We start from the raw sequence: 26,315 nt of genomic DNA on the forward strand, positions 1-26,315 counted from the left end.
TCATTTGATCCTGCTCAACTTACTCTCATACATGACCTACTCATTGTGAAAATGGAGGTCATCAGTTATGAAACCTCTTACTTTTGCCCATCCCTACATCAGTATCCTCTATACCAAACTCCACTGTCTTCCCAGAACATTTGTAATCCTCTTTGCCTGTGCCCATGATTCCACTCTCTGAATAGCACTTTTCCTATCCCTTTATGCAGATGTCCTCCTGTCCTTTAATCTTCAGCTCTGCTATCACCTGTTCTAAAATAGTTTCTATAAAAAATAAATACATAAATAAATTCAAAGCTTCTATAGTACTGTGATACCAGCTAGGACATTTGACCAATAGAAACCCAATTCTTATTTATATTGGCTTAAATTTAGTTTTTTATTTGTTTTGAATTTATTCAGATAATTTTGAACTAAATACCGTGACATGAGGATATTCCTAAAGGATTCTGCTTTTGAATGCTTTTTGAGATGTGTCTTTTCAAAAAGATTTCTCCTCCCATTTAAACCTCAGACCAACAGAAAACGAGTCTTATTTAGATACTGAATTACTAATTTAACGTCTTAATTTGAAAGTTATAAGTGCTTTTTTAAATTAGTAATTTAAATTTATTGGAACCAGTTATTTAATGTTTAATTTTTTTAGCTTATTTTTCAGATAGACCAAGAATTGATGTAGTTTGAAATGGTTTTAAAATTTTGCATGCCAATTGCACATGCACATTATAGTCATTTTTAAGTTTTTATTTAATCTGTTTCAAGTAACTGTGGCCCAAAATAAAATAATATAGTCCTAATTTCAATGTGTGGATAATTTTTGTGCTACAGTACAAATTGCAGTACTATTCTTCCACAGCTAGGAGGCAGTCTGGTCAAAGAGTAAAATTTCTCTCCCAGTTCTCCTGTGCAAACAAGATGATACACCGAATCTGGAAGGAACACATAGTTTAAGCCATTGCATTTCCCGTGGCACTTAAGGCATTGTTCCTCATCTTCTGTTTGTAGTTATGTAAAGTTACCACTAGTTTCTTGATAACGAAGTCTAGGTTACTATTAAAGTAAGCCCTAGTTTTCCACTTGATCTTTACATTAGTAACTTTTTAATCATATCTGTGGCTGAAAGAGGTCATTCTTTTCACAAAATTTCTATCTTTCTGATAGTTCATAAGAATCGTAGTGTTGAACTAAAAAGTAATCATTTACATGCAACAGTGACTATGTTAGAAATTAGGGAAAATAATATATTCCAGTTTGTAAGTATTCAAAGAAGAATGAGATATTTATTATTTACTTCTATTTATTTTTTTCTAAAAATGATTTAAGGCTTTTTACAAAGAAGCATAAGTAAACAAGTGAAAATAAGTATTAGTAATAAAGAGTCAAAGGGAAGTTAAAGAAAGCAAAATGGAGTTGGTGGTGAGATTGGTACACAAAAAATGTATGTATGACTAGATGTCCTAAACATGCTTGATATAGGAAGGGGGCTGCATCTAGTAAGACCAAATTCATGGTGAGATTAGTACAAAAATGTATTCTGTCAGATCCTGTGCACTTGATGTAAGGTGGGTGGTAATTTGGCTCCAAACTTGGATGAAGAAGAGAAAAACCAACTGTAAAATGTACAGCGCCTATGAGGGTAAAACAAATAAGAGGGACAATGTTTCTGACATTAGGGACAAAATTGTCTCTTGAGTGTTCTTCATAGGACAGTGAGTCATATAAGAATGTGTAATCGGCCGGGCGCGGTGGCTCAAGCCTGTAATCCCAGCACTTTGGGAGGCCGAGGCGGGTGGATCACAAGGTCAGGAGATCGAGACCACAGTGAAACCCCGTCTCTACTAAAAATACAAAAAATTAGCTGGGCGCGATGGCGGGCGCTTGTAGTCCCAGCTACTCAGGAGGCTGAGGCAGGAGAATGGCGGGAACCCGGGAGGCGGAGCTTGCAGTGAGCCGAGATCGCGCCACTGCACTCCAGCCTGGGCAACAGCGTGAGACTCCGTCTCAAAAAAAAAAAAAAAAAAAAAAAAAGAATGTGTAATCAACATCTTTACATTGAAGGCAATGATAAGTTTATTCTATTTTTATTTTTATTTTGAGATGGAGTCTCGCTCTGTTGCCCAGGCTGGAGTGCAGTGGTGCGATCTCGGCTCACCGCAGCCTCCACCTCCTGGTTCAAGAAATTCTCCTGCGTCAGCCTCCCTAGTAGCTGGGATTACAGGCACCCGCCACCAAGTCTGACTAATTTTTGTATTTTTAGTAGAAATGGGATTTCACCATGTTGGCCATGTTGGTCTCCAACTCTTGACCTCAAGTGATCTGCCCACCTCAGCCTCTCAAAGTGTTGGGATTACAGGCATGAACCACTGCACCTGGAGATAAATTTGTTTTTCATAGGAGTATCATTTAGGTTTCTTGCAAAGACCAGGGATTTTGAGGTAAAGCACAATTTGGTAAGAGCAGTTTTGTGCCAGATCAACTAGAAAATGAAAAAATACTGACCTTTTTTAAGCTTTATTTCTATTAGTTTTTTTATGTACTTCTGAAATATGTATCACTGATACCAGTGACAAACCTATCTAAATATTCATAATATTTTTTCTCCTTTTAGATTCTGAAAAAGAGTTCCACATCCTCCCTTATCGAGTCTTTGTTCCCCTTCCTGGATCCACTGTAATGTTGTGTGATTACAAATTTGATGATGAGCCGGCTGAAGAAATCAGGGACCATTTTATGGAGATGTTGGATCATACAATTCAAATAGAAGATTTGAAAATTGCAGAGGAAATAAACACAGGTCATTATATGATGCTATTTAATAATCTGATTAAATTACAGCTAAGATTTTACCTATGAGATGTCTAGTTTAAATGGCATGTCTTTAGATTTTTTAAAGCTAATTCTGTTTGACACTTCAAAGTATTAACTGAGACATTTTAAAATGTATGTTTAATTTCTACATGTCTAGACATAGAGTGAGTATTTCCTGGGAAATTGTACCAAAATTTAAGATACTAAGGTATTTTTCAAGCTTAGCAAGTAAATCTTAATAAAACAAGTTCAGCATTAAGTAGGTAAAATTACATGTCAGACTTGGTAAGTCTTACTTACTTGGTAAGTAAGCACCATGTCAGAACAGAAAGTTTTAAAACACTAATTTACTAAACATTTTCTCCATATTACTTGCCTTTTTTTTAATATCCCTTTCATGTAATTGGGATACTACACCAAAATGGACAGTTCCAGAAATTAGATTACTTTCCTAGAGCATAGATTTGCTGTACTATCTGGGTTTGATGACACATTTTTTTCCCCTAGCCATCACTTTCACATTTGAATTTACACTTTGGAAGACTGTTTTGTTTTGTTTCACTTTCTTTTTGTTTCTAGTGAGTTCAGGGTATGAAAACATGTCTATAAATAAATATGTAAATTCCTTTTCTGATTTCTTAGTTATTCCTCTTTGCAAAGTTAATTCTCCCTTCAGGAATAGGGTGTTTGATTCAGAGTGCACTTGAGATTATAGTGAGTCAAGTTAGTATTTGATTGGGGAACTTCAAATCATAGTAAACTGCCTCAAGTTAGTTGCAAACCACCCTTTAGTTTCAGCAATGCCAGATCATGATGTAAAGCAATAAGCTTGTTTCAGTGGGGAAAATAAAATATACTAAATTACCCAGTACGTGGTGTTAAAATAAAGAAGCAACTACTTTCTAATCCCATGAAAACTAATAATTTTAAAGATATAACTGTAGCAGACGGAAAGTATTGGCTTTTTGAAAGTAGACTGTTAAAAATGTTTACTGCTTTCCAAAATTTATTTTCCCTGGTTAGTGACTGCATTATCTCTGCCAATGAAACTTAGAATCACGAGGACAGGGATTTTTGTTTGTTTTGTTCACTTGTCTATCGTTAATGCCTAGCAATAGTTCTTGAGCCATTCTGTTGTTGAATAGATCTTATAGTGTTGGTAGGATTATTCGAATTGACCTAATTTAACCTGTTAATACTGAAAACTATGTCCCTAGCAGATATAGTTCTATTCACCTTCTATTCTTCATTTTACATACCAATCTGCCTCCCTGTAACCTATTCTTTCAGTAATACACAGCAATAAAACATGAGTACCACTTCCTCGTTGAGACCATGCTTTAAATTTGAGAGCAACTGTTATATTCTAAATATTTCAAAGCCCGATATTCTCATCTACCTTAAGCTGTTCTTTTTATTATAGTTTCCAGACCACATTTTTTTCTTACCACCTTGTTTGCCTTCCAGTAGATTAGGAATTTTTAACCAGTGAGCTCCAAAACCTTTGGTGTCAGAGCTGAACTTTTAGAAGGTTGACAAACCACTTGAAAGTAATTGTATGATTTTTTTCTGAAGAAAAGGTTTATCGCTTTCAAAGAGTTGGTAACTAAGAAAAATTAAAAATTACTTCTTAAATATACTCTGGTTTGCCTTTCTTGAAATATGTTACCCTGATGAAGCTAATGCTCTAAAACTAATATCAGCCATTATTTACATATCTGCCAGGCACAGTTTTAAGAGTCTTACAAATACCAAATTATCATTCCTTATAACAACCCTCTGATGTAAATAATATTATTAATCCTATTTTCCAGATGAGAGAATTAAGGCTCAGAAAGGCCAGGTAACTTTTCAAAGTTACATCGCTCATAATGGTGGAGCTGGAATTTAAACTTAGGCAGTCTGGTTTTAGAGTCTGTGCCTCTTTTCTAAAAATTTTGTTTTACTGACTTTCTGTGGGAGCTAAATAATGAAGTATAGTACTATTACTTTCCATGATCTAGATACATATTTTAGCCTGGCGTTCTTCATTCCATCCCTTTAAACATTTTCAAGTGTAAATGGATGATGTTACATTATCTTGGTTTAATTTCATCTAGATTATGTCAATATAATTTCTCATTTGTTGGCTGGAATCTTGGATCTCATGTTTATATAAACATAATATAAATGTATGTTATGTTTATATATAATATAAACATATACATGTATATAAACGTGTAATATAAACATTTTTATGTTTATATATAAATATAAGTTATAGTTATAAACATATTTATATGTTTATGTGAATATGTTTATAAAATACAATATAAACAATATATAAAAATGTTTTCTTATAAAAATATAAAATATAAATATATATCATGTTTATATATAATTTTTCGAATTACTTGTCATATTCTTAGTGCATATCACATTCTTAAACTAAGAATGACTAAGGGTAGCACTCTATGCAAAACTTGCCCCATTCACAAGTTACTTTAAAAGTCAGATATAAAAGAATAGGGAGAGTCATTTCATCTAGGTTTTTCAAATAATTCTTAAAAATATTTCTGTCTTAAGTATTTTTAACTCATTTAATTTCATGTTGTATGTTAAACACAAGTATATAGACTAACACTATTTTATTCAGTTCTCTTTAAGTTATAATTTAACAAACAGTTAATAACAGAGGTTAATATTCTTTCTTTACATTGCTAAGACATTTAAAAAAATTTAACTTGGGCAACATGGTAGAACCCTGTCTCTACAATAAGAATACAAAAATTAGCTGTAGAGGTTTCAGTGGGCCATGTTTACACCACTGCAGTCGAGCCTGGATGACAGAATAAGACCCTGTCTCAAAAAAAAAAAAAAAAAAAAAAAAAAATTAGGTAGCTTCGACCACTGTAATGTATTCCTAAGAGGTAACTATGGCAACCTGGCATGACAGCCTCCCAAAACCAAAACTAAAACCCAATAAATTTGAATTCTCATGAAACCATTATATTTAACCATTGCATTTCAGCAAACATCTGTTGAGAGAGCAAAAAGGGCCTTTGCCTCTCTTGCTTACTGTTATATTTCTAGCACTTTACTAAGAGCTTAGCCTTAGCACGTCATAGGTTGTCAGTAGATATTTGTTGACTGAATAAATTATTTATTTTGTCAGTCCTGTGGATTGGGATCCAAAGAACAACAAAATGCTGATCCTGTCTTCAAGGAGCTAAGTAGATTTTTGTTTGTTTGTTTGTTTTTTGAGTCAGAGTCTTGCTCTGTCTCGCAGGCTGGAGTGCACAGGCGCATTCTCAGTTCACTGAAACCTCTACCTCCCAGTCTCAAGCGATTCTCTTGCCTCAGCCTCCTGAGTATCTGGGATTACAGGCGTGTGCCACCAAGCCTGGCTAATTTCTGCATTGTTAGTAGAGATGGGGTTTCACCATGTTAGTCAGGCTGGTCTCGAACTCCTGACCTCGTGATCCACCCACCACAGCCTCCCAAAGTGCTGGGATTACGGGTGTTAGTCACCACGCCCAGTCAATAGAGTTTTTAAAAAAATGTCTGTGTAGATACTATGTTTTTACTAACTTCAGGCTAGTTCAAACTAGGTAAACTCCTTCACTAAACTTTCTTGTAGTTCGCTCTTCTATGCTGTTCTTCTATAATACTTTACATACTTGTAATTATTTAAATCATCAATTGCATATTTAATGTTGATCTTTCACATTAGACTATAAGATTTTTGAAAGTAAGTAGAGTATTTATATATCTGTGCCTAAAACATAGTAGGTGTTCCTAAGTATTTGTTACTGATTCATAAATACTGAATAAATGATTCTTAGGAAACTACAGCACATCTTGTTTTCACATTTATTTTATACTTGACAAATTATAAGCTTATGCCTGGACAGACAAGGTTTTTAAGGTTTGTGTAGTATAGTATACTGAACATGTTGAAGGTTTAAAAAGGCTATAATATTCGTAGATGTTTGGCTGAGAATGTATAGTTCAGAACATTTTCAGGAGTATTGAACATTTAAGACATGAAATTATGTCTTTTATATGAAAATATGTAGCACTAGTTGTTGTCCCAGAAATTTTAATCTAGTTTACAGCATTTAGTATGTCTATTTATCAGATGTTTATTAAGCTTACGCTCTGTTCAAGACAATATAATAGATATGAATCAATAACTTGATTGCTTTCCTTTAGAAGCCTAGAGGAAAGATAGAATGTATATGCGTGATTAGTTATGCAGAGAATGTAGTAAGGTCCTAAGAGTACCTAAGTACTCCATCAAGATTAGTGATGAGAATTTTAGGGTCTCCAGTGATTTGGTTAGTAATTTAATCAGAAAAAAGTCTCTCTTATAGGCATTACCAGAAATCTACAATATACAGTAACAAAGTTTTGGCATTCCTATATTAAAATTTTAGTGGACCAGGCACGATGGCTCATGCCTGTAGTCCCAGCACTTTGGGAGGCTGAGGCGGGTGGATCACCTGAGGTCAGGAGTTCAAGACCAGCGTGACCAACATGGAGAAACCCCGTCTCTACTAAAAATACAAAGTTAGCCGGGCATGGTGGCGCATGCCTGTAAACCCAGCTACTTGGGAGGCTGAGGCAGGAGAATGGCACAAACCCGGGAGGTGGAGCTCGCAGTGAGCCGAGATCGCGCCACTGCACTCCAGCCTGGGCGACAGAGTGAAGACTCTGCCTCAAAAAAAAAAAAAATTTAGTAAATTATTTCCCTTTTTGTATTCTTTATTACAGTTGAGTATCCCTAATCTGAAAATCTAAAATCTGAAATGCTCCAAAATTTGAACCTTTTTGAGCACTGATATACTCAAAGGAAATATTCAGTAGAGCATTTCAGATTTTGGATTTTTGGATTAGGAATGCTAAATTGATGTACTGCAGATATTTCAGAATTCAAAAAAATCTGAAATCTGAAACACTTACGGTCCCAAGCATTTTGGACAAGGAATACTCAACCAACTGAAAGGTCACTGAAAGCACATAGCAGTTTTATAAATTGATGCTCTATACAGTGTATAATCCTTCTTGTGTTGAAAGTTTCATAGTTTTGAATGATGTTTACTTTTGCAAATAAATAAAAGTTTTAATTTTAGCCTCAAAACAATACACTTTTTATCCATTATTGTCAGATATAAATGCTATTCTCTAATGAACTGTTTATATATATACTAAATATATTTTAATCCTCTTTCTTGAGTTCCCTCAGTGAACTTTATCATTAGCATTATTTGCACCTTGTTAAATATTCGCATGAACCAGTAAATATGAAATACCTTAAAATAACTTTAAAATCTTAGATAATATATAAATATTAATACATATGTCTGATTTATGGATTTTAATTTTCATAAACCTTTACTGTTAAAACTTAGTTATATGTTTCACACTGTATTTAAAAATTATTTACTGTCTATATTTCTCTTTTTTATGCTGACAGTCTAGTATAGAGATGGATTAACAGTAGGAAGAGTTTAATATTACAAGAACAAAGGAAGCAAAACAGCAATTTGGAAAGTTTAGGTGTGTATACTTACATGTATGCCATATTAAACTCATGGTTTCTAGATGATATTATACATTTTTCTAATATTGTATAACGTATTGAAGATATTTCAGTATGGTAGGTATGATCCTTTCAGGACTCTGCCCTGTTTTTGAAACTTACATGAATCTCGAGTGAGTGAGTGAGTGAGCGAGTGATGTCTATTCTTGGTTGCCTATTATGTATTAGGATTCTACAGATAAAATATATAGACCTGACTCTCAAGAAGCCCACAGTGCAATGGAAAATACAAAGAAATGAGTTATTCCAAAACAAAGTGGCCCATGTGCTATAATGTGCTGATCTGTCGCTTTATTATTAATATCTAATTATTTGAAATTATTAATTGCTAAAACCACTAATAACTCTCTAACAAGAATGAACAGAGAAGCGTCAGAACTCTTAGCAGAGGCACTATCTCTGTAAGGGACTCAGGGAAAGCTTCTTAGAGCAGATGACATTTGAGTTCATTTTGAAGGATGAATACAAGTAAAAGTAGCTTTTTAGGAATTGAACACTGGTATGAGATATATTACAACCAAGAATATGGCTTACCTAGAAGTATATTAGTTTTGCTTCATCAAGCATTTGTTAAATTGGAAGGAATGATTTAGTAATTATGCATATTTATTATAAAGAACACATTCTCAAACAATAGAATAAAAACATACATTTTAATAGAAAAATTATGTGCCTTTACATAAACATCCTATTTTTTTTTAAGAATTATACGCACTTATTCACTCATTTACTCATTTATTCATTTACTCAAAGATATTAGATGCCACAATTTTACGAAGATAATGTCCAGGAATCCAGGCCTGCCACTTAGAACTAACCTTAAAGAAGTGCCCTCTGAGTCCTAGATTCTCTTGGGGTTGCTGTGAGAATTTGGTAAAACTGTTAGGGAAAACACTTTCTAAACAGAGATGATATTAATACATTATTAGGCTTTTAAATACTGAACCTCTGACTTGTAATGAAAAATATTAATGTTAAAGTATGAAAATGTTTTATAATATGTGTAAGTTTTCCTAAATATTTGAAATTAGAGTTTCCATATAAAATAAACCACAAAAAAGTGGAGCTCAAATGTTCAAATTCAGAAATTGGAATCAATTACTACACATTTAGGAATGTTAAATTTGCTATAAACATTTTGCTTTATCTTCTAAGTATTTAACATTACAGGTTGAGTATCCCTAATCTGAAAGTCTGAAACACAAAATGCTCCAAAATTAGAAACTTTTTGAGCACCAACATGATACTCAAAGGAAATATGCTCATTAGAACATTTTGGGTTTTGGATTTCAGATTAGGGATGCTCAGCCAGTAAGTATAATGCAAATAATCCAAAATTTGAAAAAAAAAATCATTTCAGGTAAGGGATGCTCAACTTATATTATTTACCTGGTTATTACTTATTTCTGTTCTATAGTATGGTTGCCAAATAGTTGCTATGTTTAAAATACATATTTGCCAAGTAAATGTCTTAAAATAACATACTTTTAAATGACTTAAGAGATGAGGAACAATTTGTTTGTCAAAGTGACTCACTTGAGGTGAGGGATAACTGGCTTTAAAATTTCTTAGCTGTGTTAGTCATCTCCTAGTTGACATTAACTTAATAATTTCAATGTACTTTTATCAACAGTACCATCTAAAAAATTTTGAAGTCACACCTTTAAAATCTGGTGAACCTCATCTTTGCCAATATCAGAGCTGAAATTAATTTTTGTCATTTGGTTAAACATTGACAATTATAAAAGAAAAATGAGTAATACTGAAGATACAATTTTATGGCTACATCGCTGACTATAATTATACATCAGTAATTTAGGATTTAGGGATAGGAAGAACACAGCCAACGAAGGAGTTCAAGTCTTCACATTTCATTTTAAGCTTTTAAATAGTCCTTCTTACCTATCAGCAGCTTGGAATGAAATCTGAACATGTCTGCAACTTTTGCATGCACTCACAGCCTTGTTTTGTCTGTCTTTTTGACAGCTGCTCAAGAAGAATACTTTCTTAACAGTAATGATCAATTTTCGATTTGTCTGAATTTAAAATTACTTGGTTTTAAGGAATGGTTGAGATCTAATGTTGTATTGAATCACTGTGTTATTTGTATTTAAATTTCATGTAATATATTAAAATATTGGTGAAATAACACAGTGCCTGAGATTTGATTTAAAAATCCTACAAGCCTCCACCAAAAATAAACAAATAAATTGCTATTTTCATTATTGAAAAACATTCTGCTTCAGTAAAATCATCTCAAATTTGTATCAAACCACATGATTTTATATGACAGATTTAAAAATGGAAATAGCAGGGCAATGGAATGCCTTTTATAAAAGTATATTATTTGTGCAGAGTACGATCTTCTAGAGCATGATCTTCATATGTAATATTCAATGTTAAATATATAAGTAATATGACAACTAAAACAATTTTGTTTTTTTTTTTGTATGCAAGTATTCAAGTAATAAAGTTCCTATAGCAAATAGGTATAATTCACACCATCCATTATTTTTGTTTGTTATCTGATATAAGGATTTTATTGGCCCAAATATGGGGAAAAAAAAAAAAACCTTTTTTTTTTTTTGAGACGGAGCCCAGGCTGGAGCGCACTGGCACTATCTTGGCTCACTGCAAGCTCCGCCTCCTGGCTTCACGCCATTCTCCTGCATCAGCCTCCTGAGTAGCTGGGACTACAGGTACCTGCTACCACACCCAGCTAATATTTTTTGTATTTTTAGTAGAGACGGGGTTTCACCATGTTAGCCAGGATGGTCTCAATCTCCTGATCTCGTGACCCACCCACCTTGGCCTCCCGAAGTGCTGGGATTACAAGGGTGAGCCACCGTGCCCAGCCAAAAAATACCTTTTTAACAGAGATATTTGCTCATAGAGCCAAATGTTGTTTTTGTTTTTATTTAACGTAAAATTGTATTAGCCATTCAACTTTTAGACCTATGGACTGAAGTTGGAAGAAATTTTAAATTACTAGGCTAATATAGTCTGGAACCGAGGTATTATAGCCCTTGAGAAACCTAGAAATTGGAAATATAGAAAACTAGATATTCCTAGAGACAGTTCATAAGAATTTGTTGTTCTTTGTGACTGGTTTCATGTGAGAATAGAAAAAAAAAGGCGGGGAGGGTGTTTTTGTTTTTTGTTTTTAAAGTATTTTAGTTGTATACTTGAAGAAGAAAAAAAAGAATGGTGGCGTCCTTGATTCTAATAAGATAGTTACTAGGAATTATTTATGAAAATCAAACTTTATGAGAAATTAATGACAAGTAGGTAATTTTTTTTTCTTTTTCATCCGTTTTGGTATCATAGATGCTTATTTCAGTAAGTTTATATGTCATTCTTTTGAACTTGTGCTAGTATATTGGGGTGCGAAGATGTCTGTAAGAACATTGTAAATTCAACAATAAGCTATTTTACTTTAAATTTAAACAATAATATTTACTATCTCTCTTGAGTTCTCTCTCTCTTTTTTGGGGAGTGGTGAGGGTAAATAAACAGATCAATCTAAAGTAGTTGCTTTCATAACCTAGTTCCCTAGAGTTCTATAGAGTAGCATTCTTCTGTCACCTCTAGGATAGAAGTAAGGAGCTGGTCTGACTCCAGGAGTCCTCCCTCCCGGCTTCAGCCTGGCTAGCATACTTTCATCTTTTTTACACACTGGGAATTTCTGTCAGATTTTCTTTGTTTTCATAGGATTCTTCAGTCCTAGGAGAAAAAAAATTGAAAACTATTAGCCTGTGTGGTCTTTGAGGATGTTATCAGTTCACACACTTTCATTGAGCATTAAATAAATTCAGATAGGCTAACCTACATAAATTGCTGTCAGCATAATGAAGTAGAAAGAGAACTTGTGTCCAAATCATCAGTCAAATTCCTGTGATGGTCAAATACGCACTTTAACCTTCCAGGTTATGTTTTCCATTTGTAAAATGTGATGATGTCCTTGCCTTGCTTACCATTCAGAGTTATTTTAAGGTCAAAATTTTTATCATAGTTTAAATTTCAAGTTGGATCAAGAGTCAGCAGATTTTTTTTTGTGCAAATAAATATTTTAGGCTTTGTGAGCCACATAAGGTCTTTTTCACATATTCTTTTTTTTTTACAGTGTTTTAAAAATATAAAAAAATAGATTTTTAGTTTAAAAGCTTTTACAAAAATAGGTCATGAGCCAGAGGCCCATGTATTGCAATGTGCTAGTCACTGGTTTTATTATTAATATCTAATTATTTGAAATTATTAATTGCTAAAACCACCAATAATGATATAAATTAGGCTCGGCACGGTGGCTCCCACCCACTGTGTGATCCCAGCACTTTGGGAGGTCGAGGCGGCAGATCCCTTGTGGTCAGGAGTTGGAGACCAGCCTGGCCAATATGGCGAAATCCTGTCTCTACTAAAAATACAAAAACTAGGCCGGGCGTGGTGGCTCATGGCTGTAATCCCAGCATTTTGGGAGGCCAAAGTGGGCGCGTTACCTGAGGTCAGGAGTTGGGGACCAGCCAGACCAACATGGCAAAACTCCATCTTACTAAAAATACAAAAGTTAGTGGGGCGTAGTGGCGCACCCCTGTAGTCCCAGCTACTCGGGAGGCTGAGGCAGGAGAATTTCTTGAACCTGGGAGGTGGAGGTTGCAATGAGCCGAGATCACGCCATTGCACTACAGCTTAGGCGACAGAGCAAGACTCTGTCTCAAATAAATAAATAAAATAAATTAAAATGCAAAGATTAGCCGGGTGTGGTGGCAGGCAGCTGTAATCCCAGCTACTCAGGAGGTTGAGGCAAGAGAATCACTTGAACGTGGGAGGCGGAGGTTGCAGTGAGCTGAGATCATGCCACTGCACTCCAGCCTCGGTGACAGAGTAGGACTCTGTCTCAAAAAAAAAAGTAAATCTCAGGAGTGAAGTTTACTCTGCTATGAATTTTGGTATAAATTTACTACTATATAGTAAACAAATTATTATTATTATTATTATTATTTTTTGAGACAGAGTCTCACTCTTTCACTCAGGCTGGAGTGCAGTGGCATGACCTCGGCTCACTGCAACCTCCATCTCCCAGGTTCAAGCAGTTCTCCTGCCTCAGCCTCCCAAGTAACTGGGACTACAGGTGCATGCCACCACGCCCGGCTAATGTTTTGTATTTTAGTAGAGACAGGGTTTCACCATGTTGCCCAGGCTAGTCTTGAACTCCTGAGCTCAGGCACTCTGCTTGCCTCAGCCTCCCAAAGTGCTGGGATTACACACGTCAGCCACCATGCCTGACCAACAAATTACAATTTTTGAAAGTCATTCAGAACTGGCTGTGTGGCCCTCTGATTTAGTTCAATGATAAAGCTATATTGTTTTGAAAACTGTCAATTTGACATATATTCTATTAAATTTAATTCACCTACAATTGATAATGAGCAAATTCATTATTATATAAAAAACAAGTAGAATGAAAATGGTGTTGATTGTATGGTTTTTATAATGTTCTTTAAAACTCAGTTTCATGTGTTAATCCTTATTTTATGTGAAATTTATTATTATTATACTCTTTCAGCTTGTATGAGTTCCTCTATGAATAGTCAAGCTTCATTGGACAACACAGATGATGAACAACCAAAACAACCAATTAAAACTACAATGTTATTGAAAATTCAGCAAAACATAGGTATTTAATTTTACTTCTTTGATAACACTGAAAACATATTTAGATTTGAGTTTTCTTGTTACTTTAAAATTTGTGTATTTCATTTCGCTTTCTTAAGATTGCTAGACTTAACAGTATTTATTGGGTATTATGGAAAGTGCCAGGCCCTAGAGATAGAAAGATTTATAATTCATACATTGTCATCCAAGTGCCCTCAAAGATGACACATCCTATTAATTTTTAAAACATTCTTAAAAGAAAAAAATGCAGAGTTTTGGGAATCAGTTAGTATAGTAGGGCTAATGTTTTACAAACTGGTATTCCTAGAATTAGTATCACAGGAGATTTTGATGTGTGTTCTATGACAAAAAATGTCAAATTCAAGTCAGGAATTTTATAATGTATTTTTATATTTTAAAGGCTCTAAGAAATGCAGAATTATTTTAACATTTTCAGACTTTTTGAACAAGGAACATGCAGACTATTGTTTAATGGGGTAACAATTTGAGAAATACTAAGTATTAAGACTTCTGACTGAGAGGAGCCAGAAGATTTAATTGTAGTTCTTGTCATTCATTAGATAAATTTAATTAATTTTTTTGTACGTGTGTGTGTCTGTCTGTCTGGACTACTATGGCCAGTTTCTTTCTTTAGCTTACTATAATCAGGAAAAAATAAAAGTTACAACTTAGACACACTAATTCTTAGATTTTATAATGGTTGAACATGGACTTCTGCAGTTTTCAGTAGCTACACAAGTTACACAAGTGGCTTTACATTATAATGGTTGAGAACTGCTGCCTACTGGAACTGCCTTTTTTTTTTAACCTAAGTAGCATAAGACAGCTGGTATGCCAATAAAAATATTTATATAAGCCCTTTAAAGTGTTTGTTATTTTTTCTCTTAGATACGTCTCAGTGCACATTTGTGCAAGAAAGATACTTTGTCCAACATTCGAAGTCTAGTTTTTCAACTTATGACTATATTTTTCTCTAAGATGTTGCTGCCTTTTAGTATATACCTATGTATGTGTATGTAAGATTGTGTGTTTGTGTGTTTGTGTATTGTTGTTTTTTAGGCCCATCAGTTACCCACATTTCAGAGCCTAGGATTAGTTTGGCCTTTCTTTTGCTCATTCCATTTTCATCTGTTCTGTGTTTGTTTTACTTTTAGGTGTGATTGCAGCATTTACAGTTGCAGTGCTTGCTGCTGGTATCTCCTTTCATTACTTCAGTGATTAGGGTGAGGCACAAAGAGTTTCTTGATCATCCAGAGAACATTGACAGATAATTATGAATAATAAAGATGTTAATCCATCTGTATTTAAAACAGTAGCAGCCAGATCTGCTGCCATGATGCCTATTTGATGTGTTTCTGATTAAAATGAAATCACAAGCTGCCTTGTTTAGTCTGCTTTACATTGTAGGTGGCCCACATTTCCAGAAATAAAGTTATGCATCTAGATGGAAGCTGCATGTAACAAATCATTATTATCTATTTTTTAAAAGGTTCAAAATGATGGGATATGATCAAGATTTTAGTCTTACTAATCTGAATCACATATTAATCAGGACATTAAAAAGTTGAACAGAGGCATGGTGGCTCACACCTATAATCTCAATGCTTTGGGAGGCTGAGGCAGGAGGATCAACTGGGGCTAGGAGGGAGTTGGAGACCAGCCCGGATGACATAATGAGATTCTGTCTCTACTGGAAAAAAAAAAAAAGTTAGCTGGACATGGTGGCATGCAGCTCTAGTCCCAACTACTTGGAACTACTTGGAGGCTGAAGCGGGAAGATCACTTGAGCCCAGGAGTTTGAGGCCGCAGCAAGCTATGATCGCACTACTGTACTCCAGCCTGGGTGACAAAATGAGACGTTGTCTCTAAAATAAATAAGTAAATTTAAAAAGTAAAAAAAAATAGTAATTTGAACAGTCAATGTTGATGCAATGTCTTAGTAATAGAGCACTAGGAGAAATTTCTACCAAGTGAAACAACAACCTTATGATAAGCTCATCTTCTAGGAGTTTTCTGACGTGCACTCAGTTCCTATATACTGTGTGTTTTGTTCTGATCAAGGGGTAGGGAACCTTTCCAGAGAGGTCCCATTAGTAAGAAATGACATAAAATATGTGCTTTCTCAGGTTACTATATAACTGTTTTAGTATACTTAATATACAAAATAAGACTTTGCTTCCAGCAGGTATGTTAGACTAGATATTATAAAACAACTAGATCCTGAATAAAATCTGCTTTTGAATAGGTTCACAGGAAGTAGGAGAACTTTCAAGAACCATACTTCTATACTTCTGCCTTTCCTCTGCCACAAGAAATGGATGCATTTTAAGTTAGGAGTCATGAATACTGTATTGACCATACAAGTGGACTATGCTTGTCTGGATGGCAGATACCAATAGCAACACTGCCATATTCAGTTTGCCTCAAATCAGAAACAAGAAGACATCTGAATCTGAGATGCTGCCTTAGAGAGGACAGTTAAAGAAGGTTCAGTGGCCCTCAGTTTGTAGTGCTGTAGCTCCTGGCAGAGGCAAGAGGGAAACATTCCTAATTTAGTTCCAAGATTCCTATAGATTGTTATCGAGTAGTATTATATTATGACTAGAGATCACAGGCACAAGTTGAAACAAACTAGCATGACAAGGAAGCTGTAGAAAAAATAAACATTGAACTCAGTTCTTCAAGGTTTCATCACCAACATAAGAAATGAAGTTGGAACCACAGGCAGATCTGAAAAAGAAACAAATAGAATTCCTAGAAATGAGAAATATTTATTGAAATAAGAAAAAAGCCCTCAGACATGGTGAATATTTTATTAGACTCAACTGAAGAGACAAGTGAACTATAAGCTGGATCTAAAATTACCCAGTGAGCAGTGAGGAGAAAGAAGGAGCTAGAAAACATTAGAAAGTTAAGAGAGTTGGAGGGAAGAATTACAAAGACTAGGAGTACTAGAAGGAGAGAATTTAGAGAATGAAGGAAAGGCGTACTTGAAAAGATAAAACAATTTTCCAAATTTGTTGGAAAAACATGAATTCATAGCTTCAGAAAGCACAATATATACCAAACATATATTTAAATAAAATCCAGGCCTAGACTCAAGGTATTGTAAATGATAAGATACCAAAGAGAAAATTTTAAAAGCAACCATGGGGAGAAAAAGATCATCATCAGTGAAGGCAAGACAGTCAAATACTTAGTAGGCTTCCTAACAGCAACGATATACCCAAAAGAGGGTAGACTTCTGAGAAAAACTGTTAGCTTAGAATTTGCAGCAAGTGAAACTGAAACAAACACAGGCTGAGATGAAAAACAGATGTTATCCTCAGCAGAACTTCAGGAAAGAGACTACAAAAGGATGATCTTCAAGAAGGAAAATGATTCTAAAAGGATGATCTGAAATTGAAAAACTAGCATAAGTAAATTTAAACTGGTTGGATAAAACAATTATAATGAAAAGTGTTTATAAGAAATTGTAAACAAATGTAAAACTAAATAAGCGTTATGCAACATTAATAATGTGGAATTTTTAAATAAGGATATAATTGAAAAACTGGATAATAGCGGTTGGCTGGCAGAAGGGTGATTGGAATTAGAGGGTTCTGAGGTTCTTTTATTCAGAAAACTGGTTAAGATACTGTTTAACCTTAAAATTGACTATGTTATAATAAATATATGTAATCAGAGTTCAGGGGTGACTGCCACAAGAATAGATAGGGGATTGGCCAGGCACTGTGGCTCACACCTATAATCAGCATTTTGGGAGACTGAGGCGGGCAGATCACTTGGGGTCAGGAGTTTGAGACCAGCCTGGCCAACATGGTGAAACCCCGTTCTACCAAAATACACAAAAATTAGCCGGGCGTGATGGCAGGTGCCTGTAATCCCAGCTACTCTGGAGGGTGAGGTGCGAGAATCACTTGAACCGGGGAGGTGACAGTTGCAGTGAGCCGAGATCGTGCCACTGCACTCCAGTGTGGGTGACAGAGTGAGACCCCATCTCAAAGAAAAAAAAAGATAGGGGATGAATCATTCCAAAGGAAAAGAACTTTAAAATACAGAATAGGTATGCAATAACCTAGTACAAATAAAGGAAGAAATAATGGAGGTGGGGGAGTGAAGTTAGAAAGTAGGATAATAATAACAAGTCTAATATTAATTATGAATAGACAATTACCCGATTAAATGATAGCATTGGTCAGATTTTTTTAAAAACCCAACTAGGCTTTTTAAAACACCTAAAATATTAGACATGAGGAGGTTGAAAGTAAATATTTTTTAAAAATGAAGTAGGTAAATACTAAAAACGTGTAGCTTTAGTGATATTAAAATAATTAGATTTATGATATTAAAGATTGAGAAGTCCATTAAAAATAGTTAAAGGATCAATTTACTAGGTATATATAACAATTTTCAGTGTGCCTTTACCATATGAAATGGCCTCAAAATGTATGAACTGAAGCAACTATAGGGCTGAAGCAACAAATTGAACAACAATGGGAGATTTCAACAACTAATTAATGATAAAGAATTAGTGAAAGCATTCTTAATATTGAGTCAATAAACATTTAGAACAATGTATTAAACAGAGAATATTTTTCTTAAGCATTGTATATTAGCAAAAATTGACCATGTATTTTAGGCATAAGCAAGTTACAAAACATCAAATAATTGGTATTAAATGGATAATCAGAAGCCAGTGGAGGTCAGTAATAAAGGTTAAATTTTTTAAAGTCTTACATTTACATGTTTAAATCGTCACAAAGGAAAAAGGAAATACTTGAAACCTAGTTACAAGTAATATATATATATATTTTTAATTGGGTATTACAGCTAAAACAGCACTTTGAGGGAAGTGGCTTTAAATGCTTAAGGGAAAAGACTAGATGTGTAACTTAGAAAATAGTAAAAGCAATGTAGAAGCAAGAAGATACAGGCAAGGGAATAAATCAATGAATTAGAAAATGATGAAGAATTACATGTCAAAGTTGTTTTCATGACAAAACAGTAAAAGTGGCATAATTGAACAAGATGAAATGGGACACAAACAATGTAAAGATTGAAAAAGCGGTCTGAATCCATTGATACAGCAGGGATGAAAAAGTGACTACCAGGAACATCTTAATGCTAATGAATTTGAAAACTTAGACAAAATAGACCAAACTCCAGAAAATTACAATTTACTTAAATTGGCTCAAGAAGAAATAGAAAAGCTGAATATACTTATTCATAGGTTGAATAGTAAACAATAATTAACTTTTTGACAAGACCTGGCACAGGTTTACAGGTAAGTTTTACCCCTCTTTCAAGGGGAGTAAAATTCCAACATTTTATACAAGCTCTTTCAGACAAAAATAGCTAATGAGGGAATACTTGCCAGCATATTGTGTGAGGTTGATATAACTTACTGATTCTAAAATCAGAGACATTCAGTAGGAGAAAAGAAAATTACAGGCTAATAGCACTTATACTTGTAAAGTCAAAAGCACTATTAATAAACGTTGACATACTAAAACTGCATCATGACCAAGTTGTATACTTTGAAAATCAGGAACATAAGGGTGGCTATTATCACCACTTCTTGTGCTATTTTTTTTTTTTTTTAAATGGAGTCTCGCTCTGTCGCCCAGGCTGGAGTGCAGTTGCGTGATCTCGGCTCACTGCAATCTCCACCTCCCGGGTTCAAGCGATTCTCTCGCCTCAGCCTCCCAAGTAGCTGGGATTACAGGTGTCTGCTCCCACACCCGACTAATTTTTATATTTTTAGTAGAGACAGGGTTTCACCAAGTTGTCCAGGCTGGTCTTGAACTCCCGACCTGAGGTAATCTGCCTGCCTCGGCCTCCTAAAGTGCTGGGATTACAGGCGTGAGCCACTGCACCCGACCACCACTTCTATTTATCACTGTCCTATAGAAAAATAAGCAAAAGACAAACCAGGTATTTTCAGAGGATGTGGCTGAACACATGAAAAGATGTTTTACCTCTTAAGTGATTGGCTAATTAAAACCATAATGAATAATATTTTGCATTCAATAGATTGAAAAATTAAAGGATATGACAATACCAATAAAGATGATGGGCCTCAGTTTTTCACGCTGCAGGTAGGATTTTGAACTGATAGGCTCCTCAGAAAGCAATTTGGCACTCTCTCTTAGCATTAAGCATTCACATACCCTAACCAGTCTACGTTTACATAAATGCCTTCGAGAAATTCTTGGACCTGTGTACCTCAAGAGTGCTCGTGGCAGCTCTGTTTTTAACCACTCAAATGACCACTGACAACAAAAAATAAATTAGGGGTTTTGTAATTTTGTTTAGTAGGGAGAATGACCTACATGCAACAACCTAGAGTAATTGTAAAAATGATAAAGCAAGTCTCAGAAGTCTACGTACAGTATGCTACAGTTTTTATAAAGCTGTAAAAGAAACCTAAAGTGTATTATGTAGGAATATGTATATTTGTGATAAACTTTGACAAGAGTCATAAAATTCAGGATAGTGGCAAGGTGTAACACATGAATACATAAAACAATATTAGTGATACTTTGGTTCTTGAGTAATAGGTTTCTTGATCTTCATTTCATTTACTTAATGGCACTAACATGAATTTTGGGGGGTTGTCTGTTACTAACAAACTACCCTCAAACTTAATTAGCTTAAAATAACCATTTCACTTGCCTCATAATTGCTGTGAGTTCATAGGAATCAGCTGGGTGGTTTCGCTCCACATGATGGTGACTTTAGCTGCAGTTATCTAGGGGCTGGACTGGGCTTGAAACATCTGAGATACTCATGCACATGACTGGCAGTTAATGGTGGCTATCAGCTGGGAATTCAGCTGCCACACCTCAGTTTATGTGGCTTCTCCATGGGACTTGGAGTTCTTCCAGTCGTGGTGGCTGGGCTTGCTATCATTTATGGCTGGGATCCAAGAAGCAGCACCCCAAGTATAAGCATTTCAAGAAGAGGAAAGTAGAAGCTAAGTCCTCTTGGGGCCTTAGCTTGGAAGTCCCAGAACATTATTTTCACCACATTGTATTGGTCAAAGTAACCCACAGGGCCAGCCTAGATTGAAGAAGGAAAAAAAAAAAAAAAGCAAACAAATCCTTTTTTGATGAGAAAGGGACGTGCATACATGAGCAAGAAAGAAACGGCAGAAATATTTGGTAGTTATAATGTACCCCCTGGTCATAGTAATTTATGTTCCTGATGGAAAATTATTTCACCATCTCCCAGGAAACCTTAAAGTCTCATCTCAATATGACATCAGGTTCAAGCTCAAGACCCAGAATCTCATCATCTAAACCAGTTTCAGTTACATATGAGGTGCCTTTACTACAGTTTCCCTCAATCTGAAGATGTGTTTTCTTTCCCATATTCACCTAGACAAGTTTTCTTTCTCATATTCACCCAGCCTACAATGGTGAGTCAGGGAATATACACTCTTGTTTAAAAAAGAGGAAAAATGAGAGGTACATAGCAGTGAATGGTTCATAGCAATTCTGAACCCCAATTGGGCACGTCTAATTATGATTCTGGGAGCAGAGAACGTATGTCAGTTAGGGCCTAATTCTACCTGAGAGTGGTTCTCAGCTCTTGGTTCTTCCCTGTAAGATCTCGACTTTGCTCTGAGTCATTCTTTTCCATGAGAAATGGCTTTGTGTTTGAAGCTGAGTAGCCTTCTCAAACCACTTCCTGATTTGGGGACGCTGAAGGCCCAGAAGACTCTTCAATTTGAACTGTCTCTGTCTTTTAGTATAAGCTGATGTAATTCATTTTAAAACATCTTGTGTTCCCTTTGAATTGAATTATAATCTGCTCCATTAGACAAAATCCATACTCGTCTCTTTAAGACAGGCCTCTCTCCAATTTGAACTGAGAGATGTTGAGGAACAGCACCTTTAACAGTCTTAGATACTCATTATCAAGCAGAGTGATCTACAAAATGTGCTCATAAGATTCTTAGAAGTGTTTTTGTCTAGCTAAGAGGTCTTTGAAGCACTGGCTTAAATATTTCTGAAACCTTAAAGGATATTACAGATGCACCATTGATCCTAAATTATCCTAATTCTATGGTTTACTAACAATTCTTGATTTGATCTTTGCCGTAAGGTGATTTCTTCCTTGAGAACCTCTTGCTGGCTGGAAAAGATGTTCTACATGCTTTATATATTCTATAAATTTTGCTCCAAAACTGAACAGTTTCTTATTTAGTTTATTTTTCTCTTCTCCTATTTGATGATAGGCAACTAGAAGTAGTCAGGTGGCATTTTCAATGTTTGCCTGGAAGTCTCCTTGGATAGATTCACAAATTTATTAGGTTATGCTTTCCCTTTAGCAATTGCCATGAGCTTATTAGTTCTACCTTTCACATTACTGCAAAGGAAAGTGTTGCCCTCCTGTTTTCTCTTTGATCTTCTAGCCACCACTGTCTGCATTTCCTGTTCAATTCCAAAGTTGAGGCTACATAAGTTTTGGGTTTGACCCAGTGGCACCCTATTTCTAGCTACCAGTTTCTATTTCAGTTATCTTTTGCTACACAACAAACAAGCTCAAAACTTAGTGGCTTAAACCAATCATTTTGTTAACTCATGACTCTTTGTATAGATAGAGCTTAACTGACCCAGTTGGGTGGCCCTGCTCCACATGATGCTGGGTGGGATATTCAGTTATCTAAAGGCCATGATATCCAAGACAGTTCATCCACATGGTTGACAGTTTATCTGATTTTCCTTCATGTGATTTTTCCAAAGAGCTTGGCTCCCCACAGCATGGTGATTAGATTCCAAAAGGGAGTGTTCCAAGATTCAGTGTTCAGAGATGAAAGAAGTGGAAACCGTTAGTCCTCTTAAGGCCTGGTCTTCTCAGAAGTCCCAGAACGTCACTCTTTGCGTTCTACTGGTCAAAGCAAACACAGGTCCAGCCCAGTTTCCATAGAAGGGGAAAAAGTAGCCCATATCTCATTGGGGAAGCGGCACATGCTTGTAGAGAGAGAGAATTGATGGCAGTCATTAATGGAGATTTGTAACTACATATTTTTAGTATATGTCAAAAAAAAAGAAGATTGAAAATACAATCATACCTCAGAGATATTGTGGGCAGGGTCCCAGACCACCAATACTAAGCTATCATAATCAAGTCACAATTTGTTTTGTTTTCTCAGTGCATATAAAATTACTTTTATACTGTAGTCTAGTAAGTGCACAATAGCATTATGTCTAAATAACAATGTATATACCTTAATTTAAAAATACTTTGCTGCTAAAAAAAAAAAAGTGGCAATCATCTGACGTTTCAGCAAATCATAATCTTTTTGATGGTGGAAGGTTTTGCCTTGATATTGATGGCTGTTGACTGATTAGGGTGGTGGTTGCTGAAGGTTGGGGTGGCCATGGCAATTTCTTAAAAAAGACAATGACATTTGCCACATCAATTGACTCTTCTTTTCATTAAAGATTTTTCTGTAGCGGGTGATGCTGTTTGATAGCATTTTACCCACAGTAAAACTTTCAGAATTGGAGTCAGTCCCCTCAAACCCTATGGCTTCTTTATCAACTAAGTTTGTGTGTTATTCTGAATCCTTTGTTGTTATTTCAACAGTGTTCATAGCATCCTTGCTGGGAGTAGATTCTATCTCCAGAAGCCAGTTTCTTTGCTCATCCTTAAGAAACAACTCCTCATTCATTCAAGTTTTATCATGATATCGCACCAATTCAGTCACATCTTTAGCCTCCACTTCTAGTTCTAGTTCTTTTGCTAATTCTACCACATCTGTAATTACTTCTTCCACTGAAGTCTTGAACCCCTCAGTCATTCATGAGGATTGGAATAAAATTGTTCCAAACTCCTGTTAATGTTGATATTTTGACCTGCTTCCATGAGTTCAAATATTCTTAATGACGTAGAACGATTAAGTTTTTCCAAAGTATTTTCAATTTAGTTTGTCCAGATCCATCAGAGGAATCATTATCATTGGCAGCTATCACCTTACAAAATGTATTTCTTAAATAATAAAACTTGAAAGTCAGAATTACTTCTTGAACCATGGGCTGAAGAATGGATGTTATATTCGTAGGTATGAAACAAACATTAATCTCTTTGCATATCTCCATAAGAGCTCTTGCAATAATATTTTGAAAGGAATCATTTTCTGAGCATTAGGTCTCAACAGTGGGCTTAAACTATTCAGTAAAATATGAGGACAGCAGACGTGCTATCATCCAAGCTTTACTTTTCATTGATAGAGCATGGACAGAGTCGATTTTGCATAATCCTTAAGGGCCCTAGGATTTTCGGAATGGCAAAGGAGCTTTGGCTTCAACTTAAAGTCACCAGGTGCATTGGCCCCTAAAACAAGAGTCCGTCTATCCATTGAAGCTTTGAAGTCAGGCATTGACTTCTCCTCTCTAGCTATGAAAGTAGATGGGATCTTCTTCCAATAGAAGACTTTCATCTACGTTGAAAATCTATTGTTTAGCCCCCTTCATTGGTTATCTTACTTAGATCTTCTGGATAACTTGCTGCAGCTTCTACATCAGTACTTGCTGTTTCACCTTGCACTTTTATGTTATTGAGATAGCTTCTCTCCTTAAACCCCATGAACCAACTTCTGCTAGCTTCAAACTTCTTCTGCTTCCTCACGTCTCTTAGTCTTCATGGAATCAAAGAGAGTTAGGGCCTTGCTCTGCACTAGGCTTTGTCTTAAGGGAATGTTGTGACTGGTTTGATCTATCTAAACCACTCAAACTTTCTCCATATAAGCAATAAGGCTATTTCACTTATTCATATGTTCACCGGAGTAGCACTTTTAATTTCTTTCAAGAACTTTTCCTTTGCACTCACAACTTGGCTCTTTGTTGCAAGAGGCTTAGCTTTCAGCCTGTCTTGTCTTTCGACATGCCTTCCTCATTTAGCTTAATCATTTCTAGCTTTTGGTTTAAAGTGAGAGACATGTAACTCTTTCTTTCACTTGGACACTTAGAGACATGTAACTCTTTCTTTCACTTGGACACTTAGAGACCATTGTAGGGTTATCAAGCGGCCTAGTAATAATAATATTGTGTTTCAGAGAATAGGGATAGGGAGAAAGACAGGGAAATGACTGAGTGGTTGAGTAATCAGAACACACAGAATTTTATCAATTAAGTTTGCCCTCTTATATGGGCATGGTTCATGGAGCCCCAAAACAATTATAATAGTAACATCAAAGTCACTGATCACAGATCACTGTAACAGTTATAATGAGGCTGGGCATGGTGGCTCATTCCTATAATCCGAGCACTTTGGTGAGTAAATCACTTGAGCCTGGGAGTTCAAGACCAGCCTAGGCAACATGATGAAACCTCGTCTCTACAAAAACACCACCACCAAACAAACAAAAATTAACTGGGTATGGTTGACATATGCCTGTAGTCCCAGCTACTTGGGAGGCTGAGGTGGGAGGCCCACCTAAGCCTGGGAGGCCAAGACTGTAGTAAGCCATGATTGTGCCACTGCATTCCAGCCTGGGTGACACACTGAGACTCTATCTCAAGAAAAAAAAAAAAAGATATCATGTAAATGAAGAAGTTTGAATTATTACAAGAGTTACCAATTTGTGATACATAGACAGAAAATGAGCATATGCTGTTGGAAAAATTACGATAGACTTGCTTGAGGCAGGGTTGTCAAAAACTTTCTATTCCTAAAAATTGCAGTATATGTGAAGTGCAATAAAGCCAACTACAATAAAATAAGATATGCCTGTAAACTTTAGGAGAAAGAAGAGACAAAAGAGTTCCCTAAGGAAATAGTTATTACACAAAAAATAATCCACATATGACTCTTATCACAGTCTGTCTTTTATAGTGCCTCTGTCTTCCTCTTTTTCACTGTGACAATTCTGGGGACAAATAAAATGTCTTTTACCTACCCCTACAATCCTCAATAGTCAATAGGTTCATGACTACATCACCAATATAGTTAGGAATAATCAAGCCCTATTGTAATATAATGTCGTTATGTTTGCTGGCTCTTACCTAAAAGATTTGTCTAAATATAAATTAGCCAATGCACAATAAATATCTGGTAAATTGTTCTTGATTTCTGACTTTAACCTAATAAATAATTATGTTGGAAATATCAAGTCTATTAATGAATATTAATCAAAGGTGGTCAATGAGGTCTCATAAAATTTATAACATATTAAAACAAATTAATATGTTAATAGGTATTGATTTATTATTTGTTAAGAACAAAGGATGAAAGTAGAGTT

General features: G+C 35.3%; 1 protein-coding gene across 5 annotated transcripts in view; it reads left to right on the forward strand.

Moving 5' to 3' along the window:
* Window positions 1-15,441, forward strand: part of ODR4 (odr-4 GPCR localization factor homolog) — a 42,439-nt gene extending 26,998 nt beyond the window's left edge. For 3 of the 5 annotated variants that reach the window (XM_071077291.1, XM_071077284.1, XM_071077294.1), the window contains 3 exons: window positions 2,607-2,794; window positions 13,953-14,063; window positions 15,217-15,441. In XM_071077291.1, coding sequence (XP_070933392.1) covers window positions 2,607-2,794; window positions 13,953-14,063; window positions 15,217-15,284 — 367 coding nt within the window. In that variant the 3' untranslated portion in view covers window positions 15,285-15,441. Of the gene's footprint in view, window positions 1-2,606; window positions 2,795-8,266; window positions 8,350-13,952; window positions 14,064-15,216 lie in introns of those variants that run through there. The other 2 variants (XR_011612118.1, XR_011612119.1) reach the window with 2 other exon arrangements.
* The last annotated feature ends 10,874 nt before the right edge of the window (window positions 15,442-26,315 follow it).

The sequence above is a fragment of the Macaca nemestrina genome, chromosome 1, assembly GCF_043159975.1.
Source record: "Macaca nemestrina isolate mMacNem1 chromosome 1, mMacNem.hap1, whole genome shotgun sequence".
In the NCBI taxonomy this organism is placed as follows: Eukaryota; Metazoa; Chordata; class Mammalia; order Primates; family Cercopithecidae; genus Macaca; species Macaca nemestrina.